General features: G+C 39.4%; 1 protein-coding gene across 1 annotated transcript; it reads left to right on the top strand.

The window, feature by feature from the left end:
- The first annotated feature begins 2424 nt into the window (after positions 1–2424).
- On the top strand, positions 2425–3185 carry LOC115673877 (calmodulin-like protein 30). The gene has a single exon (XM_030596137.2). The coding sequence runs from the start codon at positions 2502–2504 to the stop codon at positions 3057–3059; it is 558 nt and encodes a 185-aa protein (XP_030451997.1). The 5' UTR covers positions 2425–2501; the 3' UTR covers positions 3060–3185.
- The last annotated feature ends 11194 nt before the right edge of the window (positions 3186–14379 follow it).

Genomic DNA, 14379 nt, shown 5'->3' with positions numbered 1-14379 from the left:
CTGCGAGATCGGCCTTGCCGTCATTGGGTGAGGTTCAACCTCGCCTAGCTAGGGGCCGGCAGAGACGAGCTTAGCCAGAGGCCGGCAAGGTCGAACTCACCAGCTTTCGCCTTTGGCCGGTTCGACGATCGACCAAAGGGAAGAAGACTAGAAAAAAAAAAGGAGAAAAAATATCAAAATATTATAAAAGATTGCCACGTCAACGTTTGCTGGCCGGCCAACATCCACATTAGCTCCGGGCAGCTAAAATTGGCCGAATGGACTCAATTGGCAAGAAGTGAAAAAGTTTATGATTCAATTGGCAAACTTAAAAGGTTTAGGACTGGATTGGCAAAAGTGCAATAGGTTTAGGACTTTTTGGACAATTTTCCCAAATAATTCGATTGCTGACTAAGTGAATCCTTCACTTACTACATGTTTGATTGAATGACTATCGACTAAACTTGAAGAGGAGATGACTAATGCATAGATTACATATCTTACTAATGTTGATTTAATTACCGAATGATATGCTAATTTTTGCATAGCTTGCATGTCTAATTAATGTTGAGTTGATAATTGAATGATGTATGGCGTGTTCTAACCATAAGACATAACCCTCTTGTCTGTGTTCGTGTTCAACCCAAGCTTTGGAGTTCCAGCTTGATGGCTATTGGCTAGGCACTCGCCTGGAATGAGTCGGGTGCTCGGCAAATGACCCGAGAGCATGAGCTTTCCAGGCTCCTGCCCGAGTGCCCAGCCCAAAGGTGGCCGGGCACCCGTCACCTTGCCTGGCTTACGGTCTGCAGCCTGGGCTTTTGTGCTCGGCTGCTCGGGCCGCTTCAGACACTCCCCTGACGCATCCTTGGACCTATTCCTCATCTCCGGGCTCGATCCAACTCCGATTGTGGCAAGAAATCGAGCCACAAAACAACACCCGACGACCCATAACCCGAAAACCGAGTCTAAGGAAGTCAATCATAATCAAGTCCTGGATCGGATGATCATAAAGTTCTCAATAGATTACTGTCCTGGGTCTAGGTAAAGAACACCTCTCCTGCATTAAGACATTGAATTTGTCGGGTTCCTTATCGACTTTGGAATAGGCTGATGTTGACTCCGAATATTTATACCCGCGAAACTTATTCTCGCATCGGGACACGGTTTGGATTTCGGAGAGTCCGTGTAAGTCTGGACCCAATTCTACCAAAAGGGAACCCATTCCCCGACATTGCGAATCCAATGACGAACCCACGTTCATTTTGATGCGTTACCTTCGTTGAACTCTCAATCCATCACTCCCATCCTCCGAAGAATCTTTCATTGAAATCTCTTTTTTGTCCGGAATTCCACTCGAATCTAATGCTAAAAGTCTTGATTCGTTGACATTCACCAAAACACTTACTTGCTGGTTTGAGTAAACTGTTGCTTACTTCTTCATTGTACTTAATCTTTTGTGATAATGTTAGTGTAAAAAATCCACTCAAATGCTTAGCTTTTAACCTTTGCGTTAAACTATGCACATATCGACTTAAAATGTTAATACTACAAAAAACCCAAATTGGTACAAATATCACAAATTTATCACAAATTAATTTTGGGTCACCAAAAGCTCCAAACCGATATACTTATGACAAATTTACCAAAAACTAATATTTTATTTACCAAAAGCTCTAAACTGATAAACCTGTGATGAATTTACCCCAATTTGATATGGATTTTCACGTTGACTTGTCATATCAATTGAGTTATTACCATGTGTCATCTAATTCAGTAATTTCAAAATTTGATAGAAGCTAATGGATGGTAAATATGTCACGAGTATACCAGTTAGGTTTTTGGTGACCCAAAAATTAATCTGGGCTAAAATTGTCACAAGTGTACCAATTTGAAGTTTTTTGTGATATTAATCATAATTTAAATGCAATTTCCAACCGAATTCTATTTGTCATGCTTCACTTGTATTCCCTATTAAGAATTTTGTATTTAATGTTTGAATCTTACTCGGTTTTTTGGGGAGGTCACGCCACGAACTTATATGTATAGATTCGTTAGTACTTAAAAGTTGATGATTTGCCTTATATGAAAAGGAGGACTTACTCTAGTGGTCGAGAAATTAAACTTGCCGTGGAATAAAGATGTGAGGTTGTAAACTTTCGTAGGAATCAAACCCAAAAAATGCAATTCAAATTGTCATGACAACAACCAGAACAAAGTGTCCTACTTTTGCTCATCATTTAACTCAGAGAATCAGCCGACCTCTACTTTCTATCACATATGCTTGCGTCCAGCATGAACAAATTCCTCAAGTGGGTTTACACCAAAAATACAAAAAGAATGTCAAGTGGCCATGTTTGTCACATATCTCTCTCCCGTAAGGAATAAAGTTAAAGCATGTCTCTTAAAGAAATCTCCACAAACGTATGTCTATAAAAGAAGAAACTTCGGAACGAAACCATCATATTTCCGACTAACTTGTGCTTTCCTAAGTTCTTGACATTCTTTATAGCTACTCCCTGAAAATGTCAAGATTCAGGCTCGATCTCCAATACTCTCTATCAAAAAGACCATCGTTCAAGCTAGGCAAACGGAGCCTATCCAAGGAAACTAGACAGAGACCTGCCGACCCGCCGAGGATTTATCGTCCTAACACTGAGGAAATGAGACGGGTGTTTGATAAGTTCGATGCCAACAGAGATGGGAAGATCTCGAAGGAGGAGTACAAGTTGGCGGTGGGGGTCCTGGGCCGGGGAATCAGCGATCATGAAGTGACCGAGGCGTTCCGGGTGATGGATGCCGATAAGGACGGGTTCGTGGACTTCAAGGAGTTTCTAGAGGTGCACGGCTCGGGGGGCGGGATAAAGAGCTGTGACATTGAGGGCGCGTTCCGAGCGTACGACCTGGATGGGAACGGGAGGATCAGCGCGGAGGAGCTGTGGGAGGTGATGAGGAGCTTGGGCGAGAAGTGCAGCTTGGAGGCTTGCAAGAATATGGTCCGCGGGGTGGATGCCAATGGCGACGGAAGCGTCGACATGGATGAGTTCATGAACATGATGACTCGTACCTTGAAGCTGGGCTAAGTAAATTGAGGAGCGATCAAGGTTTATAGTTTTATTTTTCAAATGAAACATGTACGGATTGTCAACCGGACATACGAAGGATCAAAAGTATGTGAACTTATAACCATATCGTGGTTAATTTGGTTACATGTTAGGTTCATGTGCTTCTGTTGTATGGACTCAAGATACCCATGATTGACCAATAAAACGTTCCAGTTGATGAGATACTTTTATTAGGTGGTCAGTAATCGCGATTCCGATCGTAGTATCGCATGATTTTATGAGCAAAAATCATGAGCATCGCGCTCAATTGCTGAAAAATCATTTGCTATATGAGGAAATCGGATGAATCACAAGTTAACCTTAAATTCATCGAACTTGAGAATTGACTCTTTCTTTTTTCAATAACAAGGCGGGAGGAGCAAACGACACTAGGTGTTATCATAGGGTTTTGCACTCATTACAGAATGTCCGGATTGAATCATAATTGTTGGTCGCGATAAAACGACACCCAATATCACGATAGCTAGAATCTAGAACACGATAATCGAGTAAAAGAAGTTCGAGTAAAAGAAGTTTGCGCACCTGATTTGGAATCCATTGTTTCTTGAATGCAGAATAGCGACGATTCTCAGCGCAAGTCTTCTCCTCTATCACCTATTATATCACTAGCTCAATAAGATTGCCTCTCATAGATAGAGTTTGCTCCTTATGTGAGATATGTGTGCGTTAGGGTTAGAAGAGGGACTTGAGCTCTATTTATAGAGTTATAAATCAGGCCCTCTCATCACGGGCCGGACCTTACTTGGCCCACACTAACTAGTCCTATATTAGACTAATTAAGAAACTTTATATTTGACCTTATTAGACCAAGCCCGTAAAACGGTTAATTACAATCTCAATTAATGTAGTTCATATCAGAAAAACTCTTACATTCTCTCACTTAGGCTATATTAATTGAAATTGTACTGTATGTGTGCACTTTTATGTTGGTCTAGATATAATTCTTAATAGTCAATCCGATCCCATAAAGTCTCAAATACCGAATCATGGCGGTAACTGCATGTAAACACATAGAGCCTTCCATGGTCACAAATGCTTTTAACTTTACTGATATGGATTCAATATGATGGTGCAGCAATTAGATAACACCTCAAAAAGAGTAATATCTTATGTATCATCCCCTTGTTAGTCCATATTCTCTTTCCTTAAGTGTCACAAAAAACCAGATATATCACTAGAGAATATCTTTGTAATTCCGAAGAACCTACATATGTCTTATCATTATAGTTAACTTTACTTTATATGTAACAAGACATATCCTTAAGGCTAATAATTGGATGCCTCTAGCCTTTACTCAAGGTTTACATAATACCTTGAGATTTTTACCGAATATATGTATTCAACATAATAACAATGCATTCATAAACACCTTATTGGTATGTAAATGAGTTGATACATATTAAAAATGTCACTAAAAACACACATGTAAACTTTATTAGAGCAAAAATAAAATAGCTCCCACTAAATAACATCATCCCATCATGCTCCTTAGCCCATGTTAATTACATGTCATTCCAACACACAAGGGCAAAGACCTTTAGTTGGCAGATCTGCAACCATATCATCTGTGAGAAAATGCTCTACTGTAATGTCATCATTCTGAACTATTTCCTTTATGGTCAAAAACATGACCGCTTTATACTTAGACCCTTTGAGACCTCTGTTGTTGTTGATACACAACACTGCAAAGTTATTGTTACAATACAACCGTATGGGTTTATCCATAAAATCAAATACAGTCAACTCTCTAATGAGGTTCCAAAGCCAAATTGCCTGAGTAGCTGTAGAAAAGCATGTTATAAACTCCGCTTGCATGGTAGAAGATGATATAGTTTTCTGTTTCTCGCTTTTCTATGATACTGCATCTCTTGCTAACATAAAGATGTAGCCTATTGTTGACTTTAATTCATCCTGACAACCAGCAAAATCTGCATTCGAATACCCTACTAGCTGTAGGTCTTGAACATGTTTGTAAATCAGTATATAGTCTCTCGTTCTCTTTAAGTACCTCAAAACCTTCTTGGCAACAATCCAGTGATCGTGTCTTGGATTTGACTGAAATCTGCCTAAAAGTCTTGTTGCAAAAACAATATTTGATCTGGTGCATACTTGAGCATACATAATATTACTAAGTGCACTAACGTAAGTTACATCCTTCATTTGGGCTTTCATAATATTTGAATTAGGACTTTGTGATAGACTCAGTTTATCACCCTCATTGACAGGGACAATTCTTGGATTGCAATCTTGCATACCGAATCTTTCCAAAATACAATCAACATATGCCCTCTGAGATAAACCCAATAAACGGCTAGAACGATCCCTATGGATCTCAATGTCAAGTACAAAAGACACCTCACCAAGATCCTTCGTGTTAAAATTATTTGACAACATTCTCTCTGTTTCATGTAACAATCCAAGATCACTGCTCGCAAGTAAGATATCGTCTACATAGAGTACGAGAAAAATAAATTTCCTCCTACTAACCTTGCGGTATATACACTGATCTAGTTTGTTCTCAACAAAACCAAAAGAAGTGACAACAATATGAAACTTTAAGTGCCATTATCTAGAAGCTTGCTTAAGACCATAAATTGACTTTTTCAGTCTACACACAAGCTTAACTGAATCATCTGTTGCAAAGCCTTCGGGTTGCTCCATATAAACCTCTTGATCAAGGTTTCCATTCATAAAAGCAGTTTTAACATCCATTTGGTGTAACTCCATATCGAAATGAGCTACTAAAGCCATGATTATCCTGAAAGAATCTTTAGAAGAGACCGGAGAAAAAGTTGCCTCATAGTCAATTCTTTCTCTCTAAGTGAAACCTTTAGCTACAAGTCTGACTTTGAACTTCTCAATTTTTCCTTTGGAGTCCTTTTTATTCTTGTACACCCATTTGCAGCCGATAGGTTTATAACCTTGAGGCAATTCAACAAGCTCCCAAACACCATTATATTTCATAAACTGCATCACATCTTTCATTGCATCTAACCACAAATCTGACTGAGCACAAGAAATAGCATCTACATAAGTCACTGGGTGGGTCAATTACACAGCCGATATCGTATTCATGCTCTCCCAGATAGACTATATATTCTGGTGGTATAGCTGATCGTCTTTGCCTAATGGATCTCCTGAGTGGAGCTTCTTTAACCTCATCCTGCACCTGAAGGGCTTGAGAAACTTCATCAAGAACTACATCAAAAACAGGGTCCTAGACCACAACAGGTTCAGTCTATGGTGTAGGATGCTCCACATTTGTCTGTATAGATAGAGAAAAAGACATAGTATTCCCCACTGTCGTGACCTTCCCAAACCGGTCTCACCACCTAGGGGGTTTGGCTAATGGATTACTAAGTTAAACCTAGCTCGGGCTCTCCTAAGCCCGTACCAATTCGCGACTTAGGTTTAAGTTGTTAACGTGCAAATTAATTTCATCTAGGAGTCACCACTAATCAGTTTTTTGTGGGTCGATTAGACACCCAAATAAAGCGTGGAAGAGTTGCTTCACTTTTACGAACTAGAGATTCAATGGGTACGAGAACTTAGTTACACTAATTGACCAACTAGTGCCCTTTCGATAACTAACTTTGTTCAATCACCACCTAACGTGATCACACCAATTGTGAGTCTCAGAGTTCCATCCCTAACCAGGCTAAGGGAAGCAACAATCAATACATGAACTTAACATGCCTAATCAACCATATGCAAGGTTAAATTAAACGCGCAATTCAAAACATGTGAATTAAATAATGTGCAATCAAACATGGCATTAATCACACCAAAAGGGTAAGAAGGAGCAATTCAAAAGCCCAAATACTATTTTTTTGATTTTTGAAATTTTTAATTTTTTTATAAAAATATTAATTTTTAATCCGAAAATAGGGACTTGGGCTGGGCCTTAGGGCCCAGTCCGATTATGGCCTGCGAACAGGCCTTCTAATCGGGCCATGGACAAAAGTGGGCCCATTCTCAAGCCTACTCAAGACAAAAACAAACCCAAATAAGCCAAATTAAGCCCAAACTCATCAAAATAACACTCCAAGCCCAAAGCTCACTAAGTCTAAATGAGTCCAAAGTCCACTACTACTCTCAGCCGCTCCTTCACCGATTTTCCAAACCCAGAACTCCAACTTTTGCTTCGTGTTCTAACTACCCAGAAATTTTGACGCTACGTATCTGTTCTAAAACACCGGAACTTCGACAATAATAACAACGTCTTATGCTCGACAAGAAAGGCACTATCTCGCGCTACCAAACCAACCACCGGAGTTAGTGAGTCTTACCGTCGTCTGTAGCAAAGACCGGCCAAACACATCACGTATACAATTATATCATCAGAGAACACACAAAGGATGAAAGAACTGTTAGATGTATGCCCTAAAGTTACCATGTAATAGTTACATGTTGGGATTTAAGTTGTACTATCAATTTCATTATTTATTTAATGGCAATGATGTATTCATTCATTTGTCCAATTATTTAAATATATGAATGATTCCATAAAATCAGTTGTGACTGGACCTATTCTTGAGACGTTAAGAATATATGTGAAAGGTTCACAGTTATATTGAATCTTTAAATTGTTCAATGATCCTGTTGAGACTAGTGTGTTCTTAGCATCACCATTAAGTATTGGATACTTAAGGGAATGACAAGTCACGAGTCATTGGGTATTGTGATGCCCGAGTTAGAATACAGGTGCCTGTACCAGACAAGTTCACTGAATGTGACATGCATAAAATGATTAGCAACATGGAAGCTTTTAGCGTGGTCAAGGTCTAATCGTTCATGATCTGGTCTTGTGTAAATAATCATTAGACCTGAGGCACAGTGTTGACTTGTATGTTGGATGGCTGTGGTTCAAAGGTGTGCATATTGCTGGTTCGTTGATCCGTCTCTACACTTGATGGCCATAGTTCATTTACATACGAAGTTACACGTGTGCGCAAAATGGAATTTGTCTCGTTGTTATATGCAATGTACAATAATGATGTCCTATGCAATCTAATCTTGATACTGCATTGAAATCCTCAGCCGAAGTTGCAACTGTGAATGAACTGTTCATTTCTTGGATAAAATGCATGTCAATTAGGTTTAGGCATATGATCGAATTGGTGGCTCGACAAATATTCTACGGTCTTTGTTCGATCAGGACATAATAAGGCAAAGGGATTGAATTACACTGTAGCCAAAGCTAACAGGTTCATTATGTTCTAACGAAGAATGACACATCCTGGTATCGGTCGAACCGAGAAAGGGCAAAGCTGAGCAACAATCGGGGCGGAGAAGAATGCGAGTTTAGTTGTTGCAAGTGGTCCTACCCAGCTCGACAACGGCGAATAGATGGCGAACTTGAGATATATTAGGCTTAGTCCGGTCGCCTCGCAACATTTCCAAGCCGGGATCCTCGGGGAAATGCATCGAACCCAAAAGCTCACCGAAAGATTGGCACTGTGGACGAAGAAATCGCGGGCTCGAGAGCATCGCCCGGAGGTCGTCGAATGGAGTTCGGGCGTGGCCAACTGCGAGGAAACTCTACCTTTTTGTTTTGTTTTCCTCCGACGTCTTTCTCTCTTCGTTTCTCTCTCGGCCTCGGCTCTCTTTTAAGCCAACTCTCGCTTCCTTTCTCTCTCGTTTTTTTTCTTTCTTCACCTCTTCTGGACGTGTATTGACCGAGAGAAAGAAGAGAGCTCTACCATATTTTGTCTCTTCTTGTCAGCTTTTCTTTGGTTTCTTTCTTGAAGAAAACGTGCAGACCTATTTCTTGTATACTTGCTTCCTTTTGCTTCTTTTGTGAAAGTGTGCATGGAGACCATGTTTGTCCATAGGGAAGAGCTCCCCTTTTGTCTTCTCTCTCTTTTTCTATTTCTTCTTCTTTTTTTTACTTTTATAATGATTTTTTAAAAATAAAATAAAAGGAAAATATGTTCTACTAAATTTTATTAATGCAAATGCGCCTACTATCTATGTGCCATGTAATTTAACGAAAATATTTTTGTTTAGGGGTTAAAAATTAATCCCTAATTTTCAATGCAATTAAACCGTAAATGGATAGTCAAAATTTAGGTGTCAACACCCACCATACTGTTATCCTCAATAGTCTGTGAGCAACTGCCCTCTTCAGCCACATCAAATTCTAAAAACTTCGCTGTCTGTGATTCCACAATTCTTGTGCTTCCCTTTGGATTACAAAACCGATAGCCCTTCGAATGATCGGAATAAGATACAAAGTAACACCGGGTGGTTCTGGAATCCAACTTACTTAATGTTGGATTGTATAATCACTTCTGCATGACATCCCCAAACTCTAAGATGATTTAAGCTAGGCTTACGTCCGGTCCATAACTCAAAAGGAATCAATGAGACAGCTTTAGTAGGAACACGGTTTAATATGTAAAGAGCTGTTTTTAAAGCTTCACCCCACAAAAAACCCAGACAAATTGGTCTTATTAATCATGCTCCTCATCATATCCACAAGAGTGCGATTATGCCTTTCGGCTGCTCTATTTTGTTCAGGACTCCTGAGCATAGTAAATTGAGGTACTATCCCAGAATCCTTCAAGTATTTTGCAAATGGTCCTTTAAGTTGTCCAGCATCACCATGCCTGCCATAATACTCACCACCATGGTCAGACCTGACAACCTTTATAACTTTTCCCAACTGTTTCTCGACTTCAGTTCGAAAAATCTTAAACTTGTCAATAGACTCAGACTTTTCCTTAATCAAATACAAAAAATCATACCGGGAATAGTCATCAATAAAAGTGATAAAATAAAAATTTCTACACAATATTGCCTTATAGGGTCCACTGATATTAGTATGAATGACCTCCAATAAGTCAGAACTGCGGGCTGCAGTTTTCTTCTTTAACTTAGTCATCTTACCTCTACAACAGTCCACACAAGTCTCTAGGTCACTTTTAAGAGTAGGTAAAATATCGGCCTTTATTAGCCTTTCCACTCTTTCCTTAGATATGTAACCAAGACGTTTATGCCACAATGCACAAGACTGTTCCTTAGACAGAGGTCTTTTGGAAACAACTTTTTCAACCATATAAGCGACGTATATATCATTGGGAGATAAACACAATCTGAACAATCCGTTGGACATATTGTAGCACCTAGCCTTATTTGAATTAAATAACATAGCAATAGCATTATTCTTTATTTCAAAAGAGTAGCCATACATATCTAAACATGATACGGAAATTAAGTTCTGTCTAAAGAAAGGTACATAAAATGTGTTCCTTAACATCAAATTAAAACCAAAATCTAGAATTAAAATAACATCTCCCACGAACTCGACGTCAGCTTTATTGTTGTTTCCTACGACGAGGTTTGATTCATTCTGATTTAACTTCCTTCTGTTTATGAATCCTTGTATACAAACGCAACATGATTAGTTGCTCTACTATCTAGCCACCAAGAATTGGACAGGGCTTCTGATAGGTTGGATTCACAAACAAATGCCAAAAGTAACATGATTAGTTGCTCATGCTTAGACAACCAAGTCTTATATTTGTTGCAGACTTTCTTTATATGACCCTTCTTTCCACAAAAGTAGCAACCACCATCATCCTTCTTCAAGGATGTTTTCTTAGGACCTAGACTGTTAGAATGACCGGTGGATTCATTAGTTCCTTTCTGAGTATGAGTTTTGAACCTCTTAGTCTTCTTATTGCTGGAACAAGAAGCATACAGGGCAATGTAACCTCTCTTTCTTCAGTTTTTCTTCTTCTGCCACCACTCTTGCTATCAAATCATTAATCGACCATGTCTCATCTTGGGAATTGTAATTAGTCTTGATAACCCCAAAATCAGGTGCAAGAGTATTTAAACCTTGATGCACAATGCAAGCATCAGGAATTGTAACACTAAGAGCCTGAAGCTTTGTCTGTAGATTTATCATCCTTAGAACGTAATCCCTAACTCCAGTAGAACCATCATACTTCATGTTGAAAAGTACTTGCAAGTGTGTTCCAATTTCAGCATTAGATGAGACTCAGTTTCTAGCCTCCAAAGCCTCCATCATTTGTCTAGCAGTGCAATCAACTGGTAAATCACTTTTCAAGTGTTCCTGGACAGACCACTTCATTACCAGTAAGCAAATTCTATTGCTCTTTTCCCATGTAGCAAATTGTGCTTTCTAGGCTTCCGTACCGGTGTCAGTAAGATCTACTGGCTTATTCCCAGTAAGAGCAATATGAACATCCACCAGCTTCATCCTAAACGTAAAATCCTTTTTCCATTTATGAAATTTTGAACTAATAAGAACCTCAATCGCAATGGAGTTGCCGTTTAAAGAGAAGGTGATTGATTTGAAACAAACAATGTTTATAATTAGCATCATGTGAGAGTTGTGTTACTTGAAAACTTTATAAGTACACATCCTGAAAGTTATATACATCATTACACAAACACCTTTGGGCAGAATACATGACATGCAATTGTATATTTTCCACATTATGGCGGCAATGAGAATTTATTCCAAACTTCGTAAATTCACCACCTTTGGGATGAATCACTAGGATCAGTCACTTCTCAACCATATGCTGTATATATGTCCCTCCATGAATCAATACGCAATCACCTCCTTTGGGAGTATGGCTACGCACTAGAACATAAGACATCCCACCACAATATGAAATCGATATTTCTCAAACCCAATCAAGTGTGCCACTTTGGCGATGACAACCCAATTGAATCTTTAAAACTCTCTCATACCAGAGATATAAGCTTTACGTCTCACATTCACCATATACATGCAATTTTAGACTTGAAAATCGGGGCAATTTGTCGCTAAAATCACATGTCATGCCAATTACATTGTTCCATTCATTGATAGACAACGAATTATACACTACACATACTTTACGTGATAACATTCATGTGAGCTAACATCTGTATTTCCAAAACCATACAGAAATACATGAAAATGTTCAAAATTACCCTAAAATGCACGTATATAGGGTTCCATAAGTATTTTCACATCCATAAAACATCAAATACATGAAATATACCACATCGTACACGCCCTCCAGCGCCGCCGGAATGCGCGGCGCGTGAAGGCTCACGGTCAACCAGTCTGACTACCAGTCCAACCGGTCAAAGGTCAATAGACTGGTCTGGTCAACCGGGTTGGGTCGGGTTGGATCCCCGGTCGGATTCAGGTCAAGTCACTCGGGTTGACCAACTCTAGTGGATCGCTGACGTTAGCATGGCGCGTTGATGCAAACCCTAGCGCGTGTGATGCACGCACTGGGCAATGCCCGCGTGTGCGAGCGCTTGCAGCATTCCCCGGTGGCGTGCCACCACTCATTCTGCTCGTCTCAGCGAGCACAATCCGAATATATGATCAAAATAAATTTTTGATGAAGAAAAAATTAGGAAAAAGGACAAAAACCGTACATTCGAGTTCTAGTCTATGGAAGGCTCCGATACTCCATGTTGGTCGCGATAAAACGACATCCAATATCACTATAGCTAGAATCTAGAACGCATTAATCGAGTAAAAGAAGTTTGCACACCTGATTTGGAATACATCGTTTCTTCAATGCGGAATAGCAATGATCCTCAGCGCAAGTCTTCTCATCTATCACCCACTATATCACTGGCTCAATGAGACTGTCTCTCATAGATAGCGTTTGCTTCTTATGCGAGATATGTGTGACTTAGGATTAGAGGAGGGACTTGAACTCTATTTTTAAAGTTTTAAGGCAGGCCCTCTCATCACGAGCCAGGACTTACTCGGCCCACACTAACCAATCCTATATTAGACTAATTAAGAAACTTTATATCTAACCTTATTAGACCAAGCCCATAAAACGGTTAATTACAATCTCAATTAATGTAGCCCATATTAGAAAAACTCTTACACTAATCACTTTGAAGTACTCGTGATCGGATGATCCGAGATCGGCAGCAGCCGAGATGTTGGCTGGTGTGTTTCGGCCATGCTTGTTGGAGGTTGTGGACTGTGAAGCCTAAAGCTACATAAATCAGCCTAGAACCCACTTATGAGAAATAAAATTCTCACTGCTTCGCTTATGCATATTCGAAATTTTAGAATTGACAATGAGAAATAAAAAAGAACTGTAGGCTGGTCTTCTAGGTTACAAATTGGGAGCTCCTCAGTTTCATTACACGAGATATTCCAAACACTTCTACTACTCTATAATGTTGACCTATCGTGTGTTCGTTAAACGGGTCGAACTCATGAGTCGTAACTTTCGTCCACGGCCTTGTTGCGTGTTTATTTCACTAGAAGAGCTTCTTACACATGAAAGAGCTTCCGCTAGTGGCGATTTTGAGAGAGAGAGAGAGAGAATACAAGAGATTAAAGAGACAAAGAGGGGATAAGGATTGTTTACACATAGACATAGTATTGAAGATATGAGAGTGAGTTCCTCTAATTGATCTTCAACATGATTGTAATAGCTTCATTGTAAGTTGTGTTTCTCTTGGAGAGTGGTTTTGCACACACTTCGCAATTTGGAGCTTGTGATCTTAGAGCTTGGAGAAGCGGGCTAGTGTCTTTGTGTATGTGCTTGCTGTGACAAAGTCTCGTTGTGCTCCTGAATTAACTAATCAGTAGATTAACTTAAAGGTTTCCCACTTTAATCTTGATGTGGTGGCTCTGTTTGAATCCTCTCTTCTTGCTTGCATGTTGATATTTTAGTTGTTGGTGGTTGACTCGCTTCACATCTCACAAGGTGTGGGAGGTTTTTGCTTTCTATGTTCATTGGTAATTAACGTAGAAAAGGATTCATTAATAAGATAAATGAAAGTACCAACTCAATAGAAAAATTGGTAAATTAAAAAAAAACGAATGAATGTGTCGCAACCTCACCTCCCGCGGTATACCACCTAGGGATTCGGCTAATGGATTATTAAGTTTAAACTTAATTCGGGCCTTCCCAAGCTCTACCAATTCGCGTTTTAGGGTTTAAGTTCTTAACATGCAAATGTTTTAATGCTAGAGTCGCCACTAATCTATTTTGTGGTGGGTTGATTAGAAACCCAAATAAAACATGGGGAGATATGTTTTATTCCTACAAACCAGAGATTTTGAATTTGGGGACTTGGTTAGGCTAGAGCTAGTTTAACGCTCTTTCGGTATCTTTTCTTTTAAAAAAAATCTTTGAGCAGGCAGTCTGAATCCATTTTATTACTTATTCACTAACATACGAAATGACCATGCGGGTGCGCAATCCACTAATTTAACACCCAGAAAGCAGTAAATAAATTACTAGTTTAGGAGAACAACGTACCT

The sequence above is a fragment of the Syzygium oleosum genome, unplaced genomic scaffold, assembly GCF_021117445.2.
Source record: "Syzygium oleosum isolate NSW1041296 unplaced genomic scaffold, Sole_v2.1 Sole_v2.08, whole genome shotgun sequence".
In the NCBI taxonomy this organism is placed as follows: Eukaryota; Viridiplantae; Streptophyta; class Magnoliopsida; order Myrtales; family Myrtaceae; genus Syzygium; species Syzygium oleosum.
Note: the sequence above shows the minus strand (reverse complement) of the source record. Positions and strands in the feature narration are given on the sequence as shown.

What these genes read in the sequence shown, in the direction of transcription:
- LOC115673877 (XM_030596137.2), top strand. Translation starts at nt 2,502, where the DNA reads ATGTCAAGATTCAGGCTCGATCTCCAATACTCTCTATCAAAAAGACCA.